At 38.1% G+C, this 14,906-nt stretch overlaps 3 protein-coding genes across 3 annotated transcripts; 2 read left to right on the top strand and 1 right to left on the bottom strand.

The window, feature by feature from the left end:
- The first annotated feature begins 165 nt into the window (after positions 1 to 165).
- On the top strand, positions 166 to 1,196 carry LOC107428605 (uncharacterized). The gene is made up of 2 exons (XM_016039171.4): positions 166 to 872; positions 1,086 to 1,196. The coding sequence occupies exon 1, from the start codon at positions 166 to 168 to the stop codon at positions 829 to 831; it is 666 nt and encodes a 221-aa protein (XP_015894657.2). The 3' UTR covers positions 832 to 872; positions 1,086 to 1,196.
- A 1,149-nt stretch (positions 1,197 to 2,345) lies between these two features.
- On the bottom strand, positions 2,346 to 6,662 carry LOC107428613 (inorganic phosphate transporter 2-1, chloroplastic). The gene is made up of 3 exons (XM_016039180.4): positions 5,706 to 6,662; positions 3,699 to 3,890; positions 2,346 to 3,404 (listed from the first exon to the last, which is right to left on the bottom strand). Exons 1-3 carry the CDS (start codon positions 6,450 to 6,452, stop codon positions 2,577 to 2,579), a joined length of 1,767 nt encoding a protein of 588 aa, XP_015894666.3. The 5' UTR covers positions 6,453 to 6,662; the 3' UTR covers positions 2,346 to 2,576.
- A 1,806-nt stretch (positions 6,663 to 8,468) lies between these two features.
- On the top strand, positions 8,469 to 14,064 carry LOC132800126 (uncharacterized). Its single transcript, XM_060813123.1, has 2 exons — positions 8,469 to 10,058; positions 10,217 to 14,064. Exons 1-2 carry the CDS (start codon positions 8,555 to 8,557, stop codon positions 14,062 to 14,064), a joined length of 5,352 nt encoding a protein of 1,783 aa, XP_060669106.1. The 5' UTR covers positions 8,469 to 8,554.
- Positions 14,065 to 14,906: the final 842 nt, after the last annotated feature.

Below are 14,906 nucleotides of genomic sequence, written 5' to 3'. Positions count from 1 at the left end.
TAGAAAGCCGGCCATCAAGACAGGAAGGTAACCACCTTGCTCAATGTGTTATAATATTGAAATATACCTCAAAGCTAATAGAGTTCCTCCACAATTTAGCACAATTGGCCTATCATGAATGAAACATTTCGATCAGAAGACTTTTGATTTCCTGGTATCCCGAACATGTGTGTTCGCTTATTTGGGCTTCCCCGGCAGGTTGGCAGAGGAACTGTCAAAAGGGAAGAATTCATAGAACCTTCCACTGACAGAGAGTGTGGAAGAAAGAAAGATGCAACAGAAAGTCACATATCAGTAGATGTGAGCTCAAATTCAAAGGGTATTTCTGTCAGGATTATTCATGCAGGAAGGCGAGAGGAGCTGTATTACAATGCAGTCCCTGCATCTCAATTGATGAAAAAATATCCTGGCATGTGTATTGCCCGGCCAGACGTTTTCAAAAATCCCCATGGTTCCTTTTTATGGCCAGAAGAGAACCTCTTGCCTGGTCAGAAATATTACATGATCCCATCTACTACTGCACAAAAACTTAAGCGTAAATACCCGGAGAAGGTGAAGATCAAAGCACCTATGGAACCCCAAGAATCCAAAGAGGACATCCCAGATGAAAAGAAGATCATGGATTCAGGTAAAGCAAATGGGAAGGAACCTGAACCTTCTTCTTCTGCAAAAGAATATTTGGTTTCTAATGCAAGGTGGTCAAGACCCATATTGAGGAAAGGAATGAGAGAAAGAAAGCCTTTTGTGCCTCCAATACCAAAAGCAAGACCATGTAGACCAGGATTCGGGTGGGAGCCTAGCCTGCCTTCTGTACAAGAGATTTCTCCATGAATTTTTGGCTTTCACCGATTGCTATGAAGGTGTTCTGCATGGTATGTGTGATTGAACTGCTTTTACATGCATTTTTATGCAGTAGAATGTACTCAGAATCTAATAAGTTAAATAGTTTACGGTCTTTCTAGTCTATGTTCTGCTTGGTTTTTGTTTCCTTTTATTACATGACCCTAATTTGTGATTACAGATATTTGTAACTGTTTACTGTCAGATTCTTCCAAGTGATATTTAACTGCAAATTTTAATCTCAGAAACTCCGTCTTTCTATCATCCGAAACAACCTTATCTTCCAAGATTTGTTGCATTGCATTTCGATAATCAGAGAAAGCAAGGAATACAGATCAGAGCATTGTTATCAATAATGTCAATTTTGCTTGTGTATTTTATTTGTTTGACAATATCAATCTTAAATTTTGATATATACCTTGCAATTAAGTTTTTTGTTTCCAAATTTTGTTAAAATTCTAAAAAACATAAAGTGTAAAGAAGTACATAAAGAAAAATATGATTTACCAATATTGTGACATATCTAAATTTGAATATGATTTAGAAATATGTAAACGCTTTATTTTAAAGTTATTACGTTTTTCCAAATACGTTTTAAATAGAACGCGCAAAAGAAGAATGTTTTAAAGAACAAATTCACACCAGGTTAAAAACTTTTAAAATTATATTTCCAGGATAACTTCAAGTCACATACCATAAAGTGGAAATGCACACGTTAATTCTTAACGAGGACAAACAAGCCCAAAAAAATAATAATAAAAAATAAATAAATAAAAAGGAAAAACTTCTTGTGGAAGACCACTTTACGCCAAATGGTGTAGGTTCTTGATAATTTCTAGAACTCTCCTGTACCTGCTGAAATTTTGTGCAAATTTTTCCATTAGAGTCCTCTGAAACTACATTTTCTTAGGGTGCATAATTAGCCAATGGTCTCATCTTTGAAATTGTCTTGCTAGTCTTTTTTATTATCTTTATATTGAGGATGGACGGATTCCAACTCAGAACCTTTGTCAAAGAAAGTAGTGGCTTTTGCAAAACAACTTTTTTTATAGGTAGATGGAACCATGACGGTTACCTTAGAGCATTTCCAATCGTTCTTTTTATTGGAATTTATATGGTATTAATTTTGAAAAATATTCATATTTATATGATATTTTTTTTATTTGATAGATAATGTTTTAGGTAATTTTTCTCCGATGAATTCTGTTTAGAATGTTCTGAAATACTAATATGTAATTTTTTATTTTAAAATTATATCTAATTAAAAAAATAAAAAACTTACATAGGAGTTTTTTTTCTTTTAACAAAAATCAATAAAAATAAATAAAATACTGAATCAGCATGTCTACTTCCAAAAATAGACAGTGTCCTCCACAGTTTTTATTTCTTTTGTTGCCACATCTGCTTGATAGAACTAATGTACAGAACCATTGGATTAAAATCTTATTTATTTATCTGATGTGGCAAACGATTTTTAAATGAAAAGAGAAGCATTGGAGATGCTCTTAAAGAAACAACATGATTAATTTTCTTGGATACCAAATACATGGTGACTTCCAGTTACAGGAAATCGCATGAACATGGAAAACTCACAGTTATACTACAAATCAATTTGTGGTGAAAAAACCCCAAAAAAAAAAAAAAAAAAAAAAAAAAAAGACAGAAAAAAATGCGGTATTCATAATCAACCACTAAGGTACATAAACTGTTTATCTCTTCAATGCTTGAATCTATAGTCATAAAACATTAGACAAAAGCTTGGTCAAGATCCATGTGTAGAGAACAGAAAAGAAAGCACCAACTGGAATTGTCACTGCCCAAGAAACAACAATCTCTCTCACAGTTTCTGCTCTAACACTGTTTAGCCCCCTTGCAAATCCCACCCCCATGACAGCACCCACTAGAGTATGTGTTGCAGAGATAGGTAGTCCCAGTTTCGAAGCAAATAGAACCACAGAGGCTGCAGCAAACTCTGCTGCGAATCCTCTTGTTGGTGTGAGCTCGGTGATCTTCTTCCCGATGGTTGCTATCACTCTATACCCCCACATCATTAGCCCTGCAACTATTCCGAACCCTCCCCATGCTAGAACATCAACGGGAATGACAATCTCAGTTCCACTCGTACCACCTTGAAGTATAGATAATGCAGCAGCCAAGGGGCCTATAGCATTGGAGACATCGTTTCCTCCGTGAGCAAATGACATAAAGCAGGCTGAGAGGACTTGCATGTATCCAAAGACTCCATAGACTAGTTCCAATTGGGTGCCTTTTGGACCTGCTATGTCAGAGAGAAACCCAATCGACTTGTTTTGGAGGGTGGTGTCATCTTTTGGCTCATCTTGTGATGATTTAGACTTGTCAAGAAGATGGCCTAGCTGTTTTCGGATAATTCTATCAACAAGGAATGCACCAGCAGTTCCACAGGCTAGAGCTTGGAGTAGTGACAAAGGGAGGGTCTTGCTAAGGGGAAAAGCAGCAAATGAGATTCCAGTTACACCCAAAAATACAGCGATTGGTGCAGCTGCAGCTGCAGCTTGTCCAGGATTTCGAGCACTGTACACAAACTGTAAACAAAACAATTATAAAAGGGTTATGAAGAAGATTTGTATCAGTTTTTCTGCTCTACGTTTCGTAGAATTACTAAATTCTGGTCATGCTCCACTTTCCACAGGGCTGAAGATTTTTCCAAGAAATCAAAGATTACATCATTCCCCTTCTTACATTAATTTAAGATTTATGCAACATTCTTTAATGTTATTTTACATGCCATCTTATGGATTATCCTTAAGCCAACACTGCCTAAATAGGATATAGGCAGTCTTTTGACAGTTAAAAGGTTGTAAAGAAAAAGAACATACTCTACGGATACATTTGTATACAAGAAAAGACACCGCTGCTCCCATTAATGGTGAGATCACCCATGAAGAAATCACCCTAGCCAGTGAACTCCAGAAGACAGCACCTGGTCCCCCATAGACAAGTCCAAATCCAACCATTGACCCTACAATGCAGTGTGTTGTAGAGACTGGCCATCCATAATATGAAGCAACCTGATTAAAACAATTGAATGTTTAGTCGATTAGAAAGACTAGGATGTACTGATCATATAGTACATAAAAAAATTCAAGCATACAATTTAAAAGAATTGTACTGAACATTTTTCATGTTTCCTGTCAAAATAAGTTTATGTTGTAAGAGTAAATTATTACCACCCCCCAATCATGATTTGATATGAGTAATGGGGAAAAAACGTTGCAGATATTTAACTGCTTGTCTTGTATCTCCAAGACTGTTTTCCTACATTCATAAAGTCAAAAGTATATTCCAGTTCGTTTACCAAAGAAATCCTCCATTCAATGAAGAAAGTCTTGTCTACAACAGCAATGACAAGGCAATGAGGTCCAAAATTCTTCAGGCTGGCAGGTTGTAGCATACATAGGAGAAGAAAAGAAACCTCTAGTACTATCGGCCATTTATATCCAGTTATTTGAAAGTTCGTATTTTCCTAGGACTTACTATTCAATCACATAACTGCTAAACCAAAAGGAAACAGATAAACAAGTCAAAGCTCCTGGGAGTGGTAACTTTCTTCCAAAGTCTTTGGATGTAGATCTCAAGGAACTTTTGATATGATGATTTTGAGGGGCAACATCCTTGATTTCCTAGCAATATGCAAGAACGGCATAGTCAAACAGAATAAAGTTTCTAGCTTTCTCATCCTAATATCATCATCTGTCACGGGTAAATCAATCAAAGTAAGCTCATCAGCCACAGTCTTCACATCATTTAAATATTCCAAAACTCATCATGAGCCTTGAGACTTGATAAGCCGCTCTCTCAAACTAAGAACTCGAGACTGCGAAGGTTTAGCAAAAATCTAATGCAAGTTTTTGGCCAAGCCTCCTTTGACGTGTCTGCTGTTGAAACAAACCGATGAACCTCTGGTGATAAAGAAGCAAGAAGAGCCTCAAGATGTAAGGAGTGCTGATGAATCTAAAAAAGTTATGCTGGATTGGAGGACTTGTCAGGGAGAGTTGGTGATGGACAAGGAAGCGTGCCATCAATAAGCCGTATAAGTTAACCTACTAGAAGAGCATCAAACTGCTTCTTCAAAGGAAAATATGTTGTTCCAGTAAGTTTTAATGGGGCTTGGGTAGCAACATTGATAACCACAAGTGTGCGATCGGTAAACATTGGTTCGTTACTAATGGTTAAAGGTTCAGCAACAGTGGATTCTTTAGAAACTGGTGTTGTTGGATTGGACATAGTGTGGAAAAAAAAAAAAAAAACTCGGTGGAGTAAGGTTTGCTCTGATACCATATAAGGGTTTTGCAGATATAGGAAAAACTCTAGTGTATTGTTGAACCAAAACTGTATATATACAACTTGGTATATGTATAAGAGATAACTACACATAACAAGATGACCCTGGCTAAGGATACAAACATATCTATACAAAACCGTAATACAGCTTTTAGGATTACACAACTATACTGCCTGATCAGATTATTCCTTTTTTAAGCTATGAAACTTTCCACTGCAGAGTTATTGTATATTCTCTCCAGCCATTGGATATCCTTTTGCAGTATATAAGGTGAATAATAAACCTAAATTAAGCAATAAACCATTTGAAAATGAAGAGAGCATTCAAACTAATAACAATTAATTAGCCTTATTATATTTGATTTGTAATTGCTTTCCCATCAACCCCAAGAAAAGTTAGTAACACTAATCGCAATGAACGAAGTTTTGGTCAATCAAATTCCCAGAGAAGCTCTACAAAGTAGAACAAACGTATAAAATGGACCACAAGAAAAAATTTGAGCTTGTTAAAAAACAGAGGAAAAACCACAACAATCTTGTACCTGGAGCCAAGTGCCAGCAGCAGCTAGTGAAGAAAGCAAACCAGCGAAAAGCAGATTATTGTTTCCCTGAAACACATTAGCAACAAGAATACCCTTTTGCATTGTGCTGGTCACGTGGGTCCCCATCAACATTGCCCCTGAGAATTCCAACACTGCAGCTGTCAACACGGCCTGCCGTAGAGTCAATGCCCCAGAACCAACCGAAGTTCCCATGGCGTTTGCCACGTCGTTCGCTCCAATATTCCAAGCCATGTAAAACCCAAATAGCAGAGTCGCATACGACAACAATTTGGTCTTCAAAGGCAAGCCCTGCCCCAAAGACGACATGAACAAAGGAAGACTCAAAGCTGCAAATGCTATGAATATCGAAATGGCAGAGGCAGTTCTCGATGATATGCGGAAAGACTGAGCCATTCCAGGCAAGTAGTCGTTTTGGCCCTCCTCTGTTTTCTCATCGTTAACTTTGATAGCTTCATTCTGTTTCTCCTCACCTTCAGCTTCAGCAAAAGAGGAAATACTAGCAAAAGGGTGTGTAAAGTTCGAGTTTTTCGGCCTCAAGATCGGAAAAGAAAACTTGGGTGGGAGAGCTTGAGGCTTGAGAAAGCTGGTTTCCTTTTTCAGAAGGTGGGTTTCACGGGATAAGGAAGAAGAATGGTATTTTGGTAATAATAAGTGATGATTTTGGAGAAGAAAAGCTAGTGAGGAGGTAGTGTTTCTAGTTGAAGAGAAGCAATAAGAGGGAATCATGCTTTTTAGGTAGGAAGAAAAGAAGAGAGAAAGAGAGAAAAGAAAGATGCAGAATATGAATGGAATTATTCTGGTTGATTTTTGGCCATGGAATTTGGTGAGGCAGACGAAGAGAAAAGAGTAGGTGGCTGAAGAAGAATATAGGAGAGTGCATTTCTTTTTTGAAATGGATTTTTCTACTTATCTTTTTTTTTTTTTTTTTTTTTTTTAATAAATTGGAGTTGGCTGCTTGCTTTGGTTGATCGGAATATGTGGTGGTTGTAGTCCTTGAGTCCTCTACACCACAAGTGTGATGGCAACTTCATGTTCAGAAATTTTGCTTTTCAAAAAAAAAAAAAAAAAAAAAAAAAAAAACATATAATTTTTTTTTTTTTTTTTAAAGTCAATACCGTATCCATTATCCAACATGGATTGCCATATTTAAACACACGTGTAAATCGCTCGTTACTTAAAGAAAGCGCGGGGATCGTTGGTAATCAGAACAAAACGTCACCGCTTTACTAACGAAGAAGAGACAAGCATTATTGGATCTCGTTGTTCTGTTTCATACTCTATTATGAAAACATTAATCAAACATTTGGGAGTATTAAACCTTTGAATCCCATAAAGAAAATTGTAGAATAAAAAAATTAACAATAATATATCTTATTTGTAGGCTTGATTCAGTAGTGAAATCGCTATGCATGTATTTTCAAGTTTTGAATACGATAAAATATATATATATATATATATATATTTTTTTTTTTTTCTAATTTAGAACATGCTGTAATCTTAATAAAACAAAATCAATAAAATATAGAAAACAATCTAAAAACTCACAACTGCCATTCGCATATTTGTCTGTCTTACTTATTAGCCTTTTCCAAAAAATGTTTTTAAGAGTCTTTCCATTACCAAATCCAATACTTCAAGCCCATTTTGGGCCTATTCTATAAGTCCAAATATAGACCAGGGCCGTAGCCCATATTTCTATACCATCCAGTATAGCCACCTATACACTTTATGCCCCATTGCCACATGTCCACCACCAAATGGCAGAATTGATGTAGCTCTTTTCTTTAAAGTTGGCAGTCAACCCAGAAAGAAAAAAAAAAATTCCAAATCTGCTTTAGAAAGAGAAAGAAATATATAATCTGATAAATTTCTAGTGACACATATTCACAAATGCATAATTAGATACTAGCCACTAACAGCCACCTCATTCTTTTGTACCATAACTAGGTAGAGAATAGTTGGAGGCATATATTTTTTTTATACCCCATGCCATGAATAACACCATAAATCAAGTTAAAAAGTGTATGCAATTAGCATTCACAATATTGCACCAGAGAAAATGCCTTTGCAACCATATGGTGGAGGGGGAAGGAGGATGCCTATCTAAAGGAATAAAAAGTTGTTATTTTATAGAATCTCTTGGATTGTTAGCTTTGCTGGCCTAACCCAAAAGCAATACCCATCCCTAGAAACTTGGACTTGCATTCGCCCTCAATTTTTATGCTTTTCTTTTGTTATTAATTTCCTTTCATAACCAAAAAATAAAATAAAATAAACATGGATTGCACATCCTTATCTTAAGTTCTTAACACTATCAAAATAATGCCAACCTACTAAGTAACGAATAAGAGGTAAGTTTATTATCAAAAAATAAATAAATATATACATAAAGAGGTCTTTAAAGTCTTGACATAAGCACCCTGTGGGATGTGGTACTATTGTATTCTTGAATAATAATTTTAATTTTGAATTTTCAAATTCAAAAAAACAAATACTTATATACAATAGTTTTACCATATCATATATATCACTTTTCATCATCATGAGTAAAATAATTTCTAATGCCTAATCCTTGAAAAAAAAAATTGCTTTGTTTGGATTCTTATAAAGAACTTTTAAAGAAATGGCTTTTGTTTCACCCCTCTCTGTTTTTCTTTCAGGGACTCAGACCCAAACAGAGAACACACACATGGATGCTTGAAAGGTCTTCCAAGATCTGGACAATATGGACGATTAATACGTCATTTCCCAGAGTTTCTGAAGCTTCTGGAGATTGGTGTTCATACCCGTTCCACACCCTGATGGTGTCGTATGCTTCTTGATCCGGTATGGAAGATCAACGAAGTTCGTATGATAGGAGGGAACTCCCTCAGTTGGAGCTGGTAGCGGATAAACAAAATGCTGTTAGAGTTTCTCAGATAAAGTTAGTGGGGAAGCTGATGACTTCCAAACCCATACAGAAAAATGTTGTACACTCCATAATACGAAGAGTATGGTTCACGGATGAAGCAGTCGGAACGGAGCAAATACATCCCAATGTTTTTCTTTTTAATTTTAAATCGTCTGCAGACAAAGATAGAATATGGAAAAGAAGACCCTGGTCCATCGATGGAGCTCATCTCGTTCTAAAAGAATGTCAGCCAGAGCTCTCACTGGAGAAGATTAATTTCAGTCTATCCACGTTTTGGGTGCAGATCCACGGCCTACCTTTGCAATACCTGACAAAAGAAAACGCGCTCAAGATTGGGGGTTTGTTTCACAAGGTGTGGAACTGTGAATGCACGTCCAGAACAAACTTGATAGGGCTGAAATACATACGAATTCAGGTAGAAGTAGATATCTCGAAGCTGCTATTAACAGGATTTCTGTACAAAGTGGGAAACGGATCCTCGTGGATACATTTCGCTTTTGAAAGATTGGCAGAGTTCTATTATATGTGTAATAGAATCGGTCACAATAAAGCATCCTGTGTCAATCTCCAAAGGGTAGAGGAAAGGAACGATGGAGAGGAGTTTGGATATTGGCTAAGGGCCGAGGTGGGAGCCTATACGGTGATAAAGGAAAACAACTGTTGGAGAAGAGGTGAAGTTCCCAGGGAAGAGTCTTCCGATACTCTCACTCGAGACACAAACATGGATGAAAAGAATGAAGATGAGCCACAAACGAAAGAAAGAGCAAATTCGACTGACCTGAACTCAAACGAGAAAGAAGAAGAAGACGAGTTGACTCGCCCGAGTGGGGAAGAGGAGCCGAATCTCGAGGTTGCTCGGGAACAAGGAGATGGGAGACCTCTTCCACCCTCTGATGGAGAACACGTGGATGCTCTGCAGGAGAATGAGTCAGATACGCATTTGAATTTTTTCAAATCTGGAATTCAGGATAAAAAAATCCCGCTCATTTCAGACACTGGGGGAAAGATAGGTGGGCTAACTCCTCAAGAAAGGGCCCTTAGCTCGGAACCTAGCCCAATATCTTTGCAGGGGAGACTGGGTTTTGGGCCTTCTATCTCAGGGACTAAAAAAGCAATAGGAGAGGCAGGGGTTAAAAGGAAGAGAGAAAGCAAAACCTGGAGGCCATGTCCTGCAAAAAAACGTGCGGGGATTATATTAAAAGAAAAAACTGAGTTGCAGAAGCCACCTAGCTCTGTTTCTATCTACGACACAGAAGCAGTTCAACAACGCCAACCGCAAGTTTTTCCTTCTGTATTTTTTACACTTCTCCCAGAGTCTTCTGAAGGCAAAGTGAAGTCCCCATCTTCCAGAATCAAGCTAAAGGAAATAGCCAGAGGAGGATCAAGAACGGTGAAGGAACTCAACAGGAGTGGAAACGATGGTAAGTCGGGATCGTCGTTTGAAATCATGGCCGAGGAGGCGGGCCTTATCAAGCCCCCCAAATCGCCATGAGCATAATCTCTTAGAACTACCGAGGCTTGGGAAGAGCTAAGGCAGTGCGGGGCCTAAAAAGTCTCATTCGTAAATCTTCCCCGGCAGCCTTATTCTTAATTGAAACAAAGGTGAGTGAAGATAAACTGTCGAAAATTGGGAAAGGTTTGCCGTTTGATAATGTGTCTGCTGTTAGTGCTTCTAATAGTGCTGGGGGTATTGCTCTGTTATGGTCAAATGAGATTAGTTGGCAAATAGTGTACAAGTCTAACTGGATAATTGGGGTGAGAATGGATTTAACGAATGGCACCAGCTGTAACTGTTGGTTCTGTTATTGTCCTGCTAAGAGGACTCTTAAAAGATTTTTCTGGACAAAATTGTTGGATTTGGTAAAAACGGGTAGTGAAGTTTGGCTGTGCATGGGTGATTTTAATGATATTACCGGACAAGAAGAAAAGAGTGGAGGCAGGAAAGTTTCAAGGAAGTCTCACTGGTTTTTGAGGAATTTCATGTTTAATGTTGGAGGGATTGATATGGGTTTTTGTGGTAGCAACTACACTTGGTGCAACAGGAGAGGAGGAATTGCAAATATTCGGGAAAGACTAGACAGAGTGGTAGTTAGCGTTGATTGGAGAATTCTTTTTAACCAAGCGGGTGTTCTCCACTTCCCTCCCGCTGGTTCGGACCACCTGCCAATTCAATTCAATCTGAAACAGGATCACCCAAAGCTCCCGCGGCCTTTTAGATTTTTGGAGGCATGGACAAGGGATCCTACTTGTGAGGAAGTTGTAAGAAAAGCTTGGGATTGCAGTCACCAGCTCAGACACAGGAATTTGGTTCAAGCAAAATTAGCCAACACAGTCAGGGCTCTAAAATCATGGAATAGAAACAACTTTGGATTCTGCCATTATAAAATTAAGGAATTAGAGGATCAGCTAGAACAGTTAGCTTCTGTGCCTCCGTCAGAAGAGATTATTAAAAAATCCCAGGAACTTCAATCCGCCATAGATGAATGGAGATTAAGGTTGGAACTTGTGTGGCGGCAGAAATCTCGTGAACTATGGTTAAAAGAGGGAGATCGGAATTCTAAATTTTTCCACGCAACGACGGTTGCAAAAAGAAGAAAGAATCAAATTGTAGCTATCAAAGATGACAACAATAATTGGTTGGATTCAAGATTGGAGATTGGAAACTACCTCACGAGAAAATTTAAGGAGCTGTTTAGTGGAGAGCCGTTAACCTTCTGTGACAATCTGGAGGAGTTTATTCAAGGAGGAATCTCTGAAGTTGACAATGAAAGGATAGACAGAACTCCTACAGCAGATGAAATTTTTCACATTGTGAAGAGCATGCATCCCATTAAAGCCCCTGGGCCTGATGGGATGCCTGCTCTTTTCTATCAAAAATATTGGAGTATCGTGGGAGAAGATATAATTGCGTTAATCCAGAATGTGTTCAGATCTGCCATCATCCCCAGTAATGTAAACAAAACCTTTATGGTGTTGATTCCAAAAGGAAAGCAAGTGTCATCCTTCAACAATATCAGACCCATCAGTCTATGCAACTCAGTGTACAAGATCATATCAAAGCTAATCACAGAGAGACTTCGTTCAGTAATTGATAAGATTATTTCTCCTGCCCAAACTGCTTTCATACCTGGGAGATGGATAGGTGAGAACACACTGCTCGTCAATGAGATTCAACACACAATGAAAAAAAGGAAAAAGGGAAACGGATTGGTAGGAATTAAAATAGATTTGAGCAAAGCCTACGACAGGGTTGACTGGGGATTCCTCACAAAATTACTGGCCAGCTTTGGTTTCTCTAGCAAGCTGATTAATTTGGTGGTTAGATGTGTTTCCATTGATTCGACGGAGCTGGTATTAAATGGAAGCATTTTTGGAAACGTGGAATGGCAAAAGGGTCTTAGACAAGGAGATCCACTTTCGCCTTTCTTGTTCATAATCTACATTGAACTCTTATCAAGAATGCTGCACAAACTTGAAGCCGAAGGAAGAATCCATGGTGTCAAGATAGGTAGATCCAGTCCAAGTATTTCTCATTTACTGTTCGCAGATGATATTTTGCTCTTCTGCAGAGCAAATTTAGAAGAGGTCAGAGAAATAAAAGCTTGTTTGAATACCTTCTGTAAGTGGACTGGGCAAAAAATCAATGCAGCAAAGTCGGGATGTTTTTTCTCTAAAAACACCCAGGGGAAGATCAAGGCTGGTGTGAAAGAAATCCTGGGCATGACAAAACTTAAGGAAGATGCAAAGTACCTAGGCAATCCTTTGTTTTCTGGGCGTAATCATCATAAAGCCTATGAGGAGCTGAAACAGAAAATTGCGGCCAAGCTTCAGGGGTGGAAATCTAAGTTACTCTCCCAAGCAGGAAGATGCACCCTAATTAAATCTGTGATTAATTCCATTCCTATTTATGCTATGTCAGCTCAAAAGTTTCCCACTCATTGGTGCTCTGATATTGACTCCCTTGCGAGAAAATTCCTTTGGAGCAGAGGTGTAAATGATGGAAGTTTTACTCCTATATCATGGTCAAGAATCTGCAGACCAAAAGAATCGGGAGGACTAGGTGTTAGAAGAACGCAAGACTTGAATTTGGCACTCCTCAGTAAACTAGCCTGGATGCTGGCCTCAGAGAAGGATAGATTTTGGGTGCAGGCGATTAAAGCTAAATATTTTGCTGGTTGTTCCTTCCTGAAATGCTCGAAGAAGAAGAATTGCTCTTCTTCATGGAACGGCATTTATCAGGCTAGGACTATTCTGTTCAAAGGACTCTGTTACAGGGTAGGAAAAGGAGATAGAATCAGTATATGGGAGGATCCATGGGTTCCTAATAACCCTCATTTCAAACCAACTCCAATCTCAGAAACTGTATCCCAAGAATTTGGTATGGTAAACTCTCTCAGGAACAGGGATGGCAGCTGGAATAAAGATAGACTTGACCATCTTTTTGATGCAGCCACTGTGAGGAATATTTGTAAAATCCCTTCTTCAAATTCTCATCTAGAGGATAAACTAATCTGGTGCGGCAACACAAATGGGAAATTCACTGTTAAATCAGCTTTCTTGATGGAATTCTGGAGAAATCACTTAGCCTCTCAATGGTGGAAGTATCTATGGTCCTCCAAGATTCATGAAAGACTCAAGTTCTTTCTTTGGAAGCTTTACACTGGAGGACTTCCAACAGCAGAGAACCTCATGCATAGAAATATACATGTCACTAGTAATGAATGCATTCATGGCTGTGGTGTGCTAGAATCGGACAACCACATCTTTTTTCATTGCCAAGTTGCAAGGGCTGTGTGGTATGGCCTCCCGTGGTGTATTAAGTGGGAGACGTTTACAGATTATCCAGTGAAAGAAAAACTCTGTCTGATCTCTAACCCCCTTGGTTCTCTTCCAGTGCTCCCATCAGACAGGGATTTCTTCTTTCTTTTTGCTGCCCTTGTGATGGACCAACTATGGAAGGAAAGGAACTCCCATATCTTTGAAAATAAAATTAACACTCTCGATAGTATCATGGATGTGCTGAATTTCAGGTTTAGAGAGGCCAAAGCCATCTTGCTAAAGGAGGAGAAGGGTGTTCTACTCTATAGAGAACCCAGGAGGATAGCAAGAATGTGGGACACGCAGAGCATAAGAATTAATTCTGATGCAGCAGTTAAAAATGGAGTTAGCTTCATTGGACTGGTGGCAAGGGACTATGAGGGCAAAGTTATAAAGATAAAGTCTATTCGCACCCAGACAGATATCCCTGAGCTAGCTGAAGCTGTGGGAGTCCTGCAAGGATTAATTTTAGCTCAAGAGGAAGGCTGGCAAAAAATATGGTGTGATTCTAACGCCAAAAACATTGTATCAGCTCTAAACAGTCAAGACACACACAATTCTCACTGGGTAGAGAATGTATTTTGGAGGAGATCAATTCTAAGAAAATAGGCTTCCAGAAGGTGTGTTTTAACTGGATCCCGAGGGAACAAAACTTTTTGGCTCACTATGTGTGCAACTGGTGTATTAGAAATGATGTTACTGGTTTTTTGACATTTAATTCTCTTCCCAGCAATTTTAGTTATTTTGCAACCCAGGAGATGGGCCTTGTGCCATCATCCTTTTGATGGCTTAGTCATCGGGTTTTTTGGGTTTTATACCTCACCTTGTAAGCAAAAAAAAAAAAAAGTAAAATAATTTCTAATTATATGAAAAATCACACAACATTAATATGTGAATTTTATAAAAGATTTACAGAGTATTTAATTATAAATGATTTATTCCACAGCACCACCACTTACATGGGGATTAAATATAAGTATTTTTTCCCTCTCGTCAACAAATAATAATAAATAAATAAAAATTCTTAACTTAATCATTAGATAGACACCATTACTATTATTTTATAATATTAAATCTTGATAAGCCTCATCGACAAAAACGTGGCCTGCCCGTGTGAAATAAATCATAAAGAAATCAAGCATTTTGCAATGTGGGGTATAATTTTTTTATTTTTTAATCACGAATTAGTCGTGGGTTTTTTGGAATGGGAGTTTGAATTTTCGAATTAAACTATAAGCAAGAAGCTCTAGATCCATCTTCACGTCAAGCTCTCCATTGAAAAACGGAACATGTAAACGAGAAGATAAGAATATCCACCGCATCAAATACTCTGCATTCAGTGTCTAATTCAAACCACTAAGAAACTCACCCTCAATTTCAAACCTCCCATATTCGCTCTCCATTTGTATTTTTATCAATAAACTTAAAAGTCAACATATACAGTCTCTCTC

This window comes from Ziziphus jujuba, chromosome 12, assembly GCF_031755915.1.
Source record: "Ziziphus jujuba cultivar Dongzao chromosome 12, ASM3175591v1".
NCBI lineage: Eukaryota > Viridiplantae > Streptophyta > Magnoliopsida > Rosales > Rhamnaceae > Ziziphus > Ziziphus jujuba.
Note: the sequence above shows the minus strand (reverse complement) of the source record. Positions and strands in the feature narration are given on the sequence as shown.